Below are 5,593 nucleotides of genomic sequence, written 5' to 3'. Positions count from 1 at the left end.
TCTCCGTTTCCATTTTCATTCCTTCTTCCCAGCAGTTCAGTAGGAACGTTGGTGGAGCATTAGTCTTCTTACAGAGAAATGGGAGTGACTTAAACATTCGGGATAGGGGAAAGAAGGGGAAGCTCTGGGTCCTAGGGGAAGGCAGGGCTGAGCATGGGCAGGGAGAAGAGGAAGATGGGGAGAGGTTTTCAAAATTCAGATTTGCTTTCTAAATTTAAGGCTGACAGGCCTTACTGTGTCTTAGAAGGCAGAAAGAGCGTGAAGGGTAAGCAGGATGCAGTAGAGCTGCTGTGAGGAGAGCTGATGCTGTGGTGCAGAGGAGGGAGCTGAGCTAATGACAGAGGGTAAAAAATGTCCTCAAGTGCTGCTTATACAGACTTTTCTTTCTGCTACTCTCCATCCGATGTGGGGAGAGATTATAACAGTTGAACCACAACACTCAGTGGGATCTGGCAGGTAAAAGGGCCTTTCCAGAGGCTGAGGAATTCTTAACGGTGTATCCAACCCCATCCCAAGGGATGTGGTCCTCCCCTCTGCATGGAAGAGGCAGAAAGGCAAAAGCGGATGAGGGGATGTTTAATATTTGCAAAACGCTGTCAGAATTCCCTGAGGTGGAAGTGTGAAATGCCCCAGGTGGCCTTCGGAAAGGAAGAGCAGTGTTTCATGTGGACTTCGAGAGAGGAAGAGGATTTGGCTCCAGTGGGGAAATGGGGCAGCTGCAGCTTTAAGAACAAATAGCTTTGTGTGCAGCTCTTCTTGCTCGCATCTGCATTTTGGTGTATAATTTGAACATTTCACAAGAGTGCTTTCAGATGGTCCTGTGAATGTTTTATGAGCTGTTAAGAAGTGGAGTGTGTATAAATGAAAGTCTGCAGCCGCCACTGTGTGGGGAGGGCACGGGTGCCTATTTTGGGCTGACAGAGTGATGTTCAACGAACGTCTTGTATTCACGAGGCCAGCAGCTGCTCATCACTGGTGCTTAACTGCTTACCCACCACCTCTCTCCTACAAGCATCGCTCCCAGGTTTAATGCAGCTTTGTTCTCATTTCCGCCACTGACTGCGTGCAGACGTGCACAAAAGTAGCAGACATGCTGATGTGGAAAGGGTCGGTCTGAGGGTGAGAGCCTCTGCATTGTGGATACCTGTACCTGAGCCTCTCTCCTGGGGTGATGGTCACTGGAAAAGAATGGGCTCCTATCGATCATAACCCATCTGACTTATTTTACATGTCTTTCAAAGGGTATGAATTAATGGCCTGCTGGGACTGCTTTCCCCTCCTGTACTAGGAGGGGAGCCTGCAGTGACTTGCTCTGATTTAGATGTAGATGTCTGAATTTGGTCAGCATTCATCACCTGAGACATTTCAACAGTTTCCAAGCATTTATACTCTCACAAGTGACTTGCTAGACAACTCACACACTGTGCAGTCAGGGATATGTGTGTTACGCCCAGCTACCTGTGAGCTGCAAGGAGGTGGTAGTGCTTTTCTATAGGTGGGTTCTGTAGTGTAAAACATAACGACTTTGCTACAGAATTAGTGGAGAGAAGTGTAACAAAACAGCTATAAGGAACAGGGAACTACTTACATCATCTGGATGCAGAATGCAGAAATTGCTTCACTTTCACAGATTTCCATTACTTGCTCCAGTCTGCCTTATCTTTTTCTATTCCTGCCTCTGATCCCTTATCTTTCTGTCTCCTCTTGTCAAATTTTTCAGCTCCTGAGGCACGAGAGGCTTCCCTGAAGCTGCTGCCACCAGGAAAAATGTTTTCTGTCTCTTCACCACCTAAGTAGCAGCAGAAAATATCTTTTTCTCCCTTAACTTCTCTCCCTCTTTGCTGTGTGTTTTCCTTTGCTGTAACCAAGGAGCGTACCTTACAACATATTGTAGGGGATGATTGGGTGGAAGACATTCTGCCAAACAAAATGAAGCTGATGATGAAGCTTGGAGAAGGATGCTGCTAACAATCCCCACCCCTCCCCCCCCACCTCATTTTGGAGGGATGTTGAACTGTAGCTGATAGTGAGAAGTGAGAGCCTTGCCTTGCAATGTTTGCAAACCACGTGTAGAGCAGCCATCCACAATGGAGCGTGCTTGGCCAGGCTTTGGTTTTTGCTGGATGGTAGCATTGAACAAAAGTGGTTTTGCTCCTTTGTATGAGGTGATGCGCACAAGCACAATGCAAGGATTGTATTTCCTTGAAGAATTTAAAGCACCATTTTTTTCAGTAATCACGTACTCTTCTGTTTCTCCCCCCTCCCCCCCAACCTCACCCCTCCCTTCTTGCCAATTGCAGGTACTACATGAGCCCCTGATTGACGAGGATCCCGTTTTCATTGCCACGTGCACGGAGAGGGAGCTGCGCAAGAGGAAAAAGAGGAAATTCAGTCTCTGGGTTCGGCAGTGCTCATCCACTGGTTTCATCTGCCAGGTGGGTTTTACCTCTTTGGATGTCTCGATTCAGTTCCAGCAGGGCCTTAAATGTATTGCAGGACCAAAGGTAACAGTCACTTCTCTTCATTGCCTTGCTGGAGGCTACAATCTGAATGCAGCAGGCCTCTGACTCCCTCAGATACTAGATCTGACGGATGGTGATGACAAGTTCCTGATGCTCTGTTTGCTGCATGATTTAACTGAGGGTGCCTGTCTCTAATACTGTCCATCTGGCTGTCAGCCCTAAGCTAATTAAATTGAAATGGAGTTAAAAGGTCTGTCTGTTTGTATGTCCTAAGTTTATCTAAATGTCTAGGTACTGTGACTTCTGTCATTTTTAATGAGTCAGCTTCTCTCTAAACTGCATCTGTGATAGCCAGGGGTGTCCAGTAGACTAAATCAATACGGTATCAAGATGTCCATTTTTCTGTGAGAAACATATTAACGGGGTTTCCTATTACATCTCTTTTCACACCTCTCCTTCTCTACCAAAGTAATAAAATCTGATGTGACTTCAAGGTGAGGTAAGAGCTTGAGTGGGAGATGTGTTAAAGGGTTTGTTTTTAGTGTTGTAAAGCATTGGGGACAACTTTTCAAATTCTCAGATTCCCCAATTGCTGGTGTATTTTCAGAGCACTTGAAAAATCTGTCCATTTATGTTGATACCTAGAGGTGAGGGGGCAGATATTTTCTGATGTTTCTTTTTCTCAAGAGCTTCTGTGAAAACATGGTGTCCTGCATGTTTCAGAGCAGTGGTTTGGAGGTGCAGGTAGGACGTGTACACTGCCTGTTCAGGCTGAATGCACGTCAAAACTGCAGGGCCTGTGGATTTGCTGCAGTTGAACATTTGTTCGCAGTAAAATTTGATCTGTGAATCACTGTGACTGAGTAACTATGCAAGAAAAGAGGCTCACTAGGAACAGGGGTTTGCATTTTCAGCAATGCTATTCACTCTAAGAAGAGAATTAGGATCATACAACTTCCATCCAGGTTTTAAAGCAGTTGTTTTGTCCGATACAAAATAGATTCACCTTGTAAAGCATCCTTGGAAATTTCCGCTCTCAAGGCTTTTGGAAAGTCATTTGCTACACAGAGGCAGTGTCCTTAATCTCCAAGGTGAACTCCACCAGTCCCACATGCAGCTTATTACTGAAGCGTAATGAGTACAGCGAGCACAAAGTTTGCTGATCTCTTTTGCCATGCTTCCCCCAAACAACTGCCACCAAACTAATAAGTCTTCAGACATGCCAGAGGTTTCCGACTCTGAGCTATAATTATGTTGCCCCCCCGTCCTGTCCATTGAGAGAGTAAATTAATGGAATGTCAAATTAAACAGAATAGATGCTCAGCACCACCCTAATCCTCCTGCTCCACTAATGAATTAGATACTCATGCTTCACTTGCATCCAGATGACGTCCAGGATTATCTTACCAGTCGCCTTCTATTTTCATTCCATGGCTTGGCTGTAATTATCATCATGCTAAAATGATTGAGTGAGACAGACCTTAGGGCAGGGTGAAAAAGAATATACAGGAACATGAACGTTCATGCTAAAATGGAAAAACCTAGTCTGGGGAGGATGGGGATCTTCAACTATGATATGCTTGAAATGCTACATTCAGTTATGTGTCACACGTACGAGGGATCTTGCAGAATCCAAAGCGCTTACTTGGTGGTTGTTTGGTTTATTTACTGTATTAAAAGAGGGGTGTTTTTTCTGTGTTTAATGTATGGAGAGAATTGTTCTAAACAAGAAGAAAATCCAATATTTTCCCCCTTCAGGTGCACACCTTCCCCTCCATCTCTTGTGAAACTGCCATCATGAAAGAAAGACTTGTTGCCTGATAGTTAAGGACTGACTGGTCTATCACCTGTCTGCTGTCAGAAAAACCTTACAGCACCCACTTGGAAATATGCAGAAATTCTATAATACTGTCTGCATTAATTCCCTCCCTCGTTGTTTCCACATGATGACATCGAGGTCATTTTATTCAGGATAAAATATGACTACACTTCATACATCAGGCTAATTCAGTTTCAAAAGTCTGAATAATATATATCTATAAAAAGGTGAGGCAGCCCAGGCAGAAGAGGGAAGTGAGCTACATATGACTGGCTTTCAGGAATGGAAGGAACCTCAAGAGGTCTGTAAATGCTCCTGGCCAAAAGCAAGGTCCTCTAAACCTGAATGATGAGCCTGATGTTAAAAAAAAAAAATCTCAATTTGAGGACATCCCAGTTTTCCCAGTGATCTGCTTTTCCTACAATGAAGAGAGTTCATTGGTTTGTTTGCCTAATGTTAAATTGATATCAGTGTTTTGAAGCCACATGCTGAGCTACTCTGTGAACAACTCCTGGTTGGCAGCTCACAGGGCAGTTGTTAATGTTAGGAGTCTTAGCTGTTTGTCTCCCCAGATTCCTCTGTCTGCTTGTTCTCATGAACAAAACTCTGAATCACTTTTTTGGGTGTGAGTAAATACTTCTCTTTGATGGCTTATCATTTGATGTTTTAAGCAAATGGTGTTTGGTTAAAAATCCAGCCCAATAAGCCATTCATGGAACAGAAGTAGCATAAAAATGAAATACTGCTTGTGCATGTAAGAAGGTGCATAGGCTTATGTATGCATAATGTAAATAATGTATATGTATTTGACTACTTTTCTATCTTCTGTAATACAGATAACCTGACTCCACCCTGACAGTTAAGTCTCTGTTTTAAGCTGGATGCACAATTTCAGATCATATCTCTGCTTCAGAATTTCTCAAGCAAAGCATCTTGTTGCAGTGAATAGCTTTGTTGCTGAATATCTTTTCACAGTCAGCTGGCCAAGTGGGAACATGCAGGAAGGACACATCATTCAAACCAAGTAAATATATGTCTACAGCAGCTGGGAACATGAACAAAACCTTTCAGAGGGTTAGAAGGGCTCCAGGAGAGCTGACTTTGGGAAAGTAGGCTGCAAAACTGCCCTGATACTGTTGCCTTTTTCATCCATCCTTGATGCTGGACATCAAGGTGGCAGCAGCTGCTGCTGCAGGAGGGGGCTTGCGCCTTCTCGTTTCTTTCTTTCTAATTCAATGAGAGCAGCAAACTCAGCTTGCAGGACCTCAGGTGTCCTGCTCTGCTCCATCTTCTCTTTGCTTTCCTCATTTCC

General features: G+C 44.1%; 1 protein-coding gene across 1 annotated transcript in view; it reads left to right on the top strand.

Moving 5' to 3' along the window:
- The window catches only part of PGBD5 (piggyBac transposable element derived 5), a 38,491-nt gene that overhangs the window by 7,303 nt on the left and 25,595 nt on the right, over positions 1-5,593 (top strand). Inside the window, exon 2 of the mRNA XM_009329186.1 lies at positions 2,301-2,435. Within this exon, the coding sequence (XP_009327461.1) occupies positions 2,301-2,435 (135 nt within the window). The remainder of the gene's footprint in view (positions 1-2,300; positions 2,436-5,593) is intronic.

The sequence above is a fragment of the Pygoscelis adeliae genome, unplaced genomic scaffold (genome assembly GCF_000699105.1).
Source record: "Pygoscelis adeliae isolate BGI_AS28 unplaced genomic scaffold, ASM69910v1 Scaffold77, whole genome shotgun sequence".
Lineage (NCBI taxonomy): Eukaryota > Metazoa > Chordata > Aves > Sphenisciformes > Spheniscidae > Pygoscelis > Pygoscelis adeliae.
This window is presented reverse-complemented; position numbering and strand designations above follow the sequence as displayed.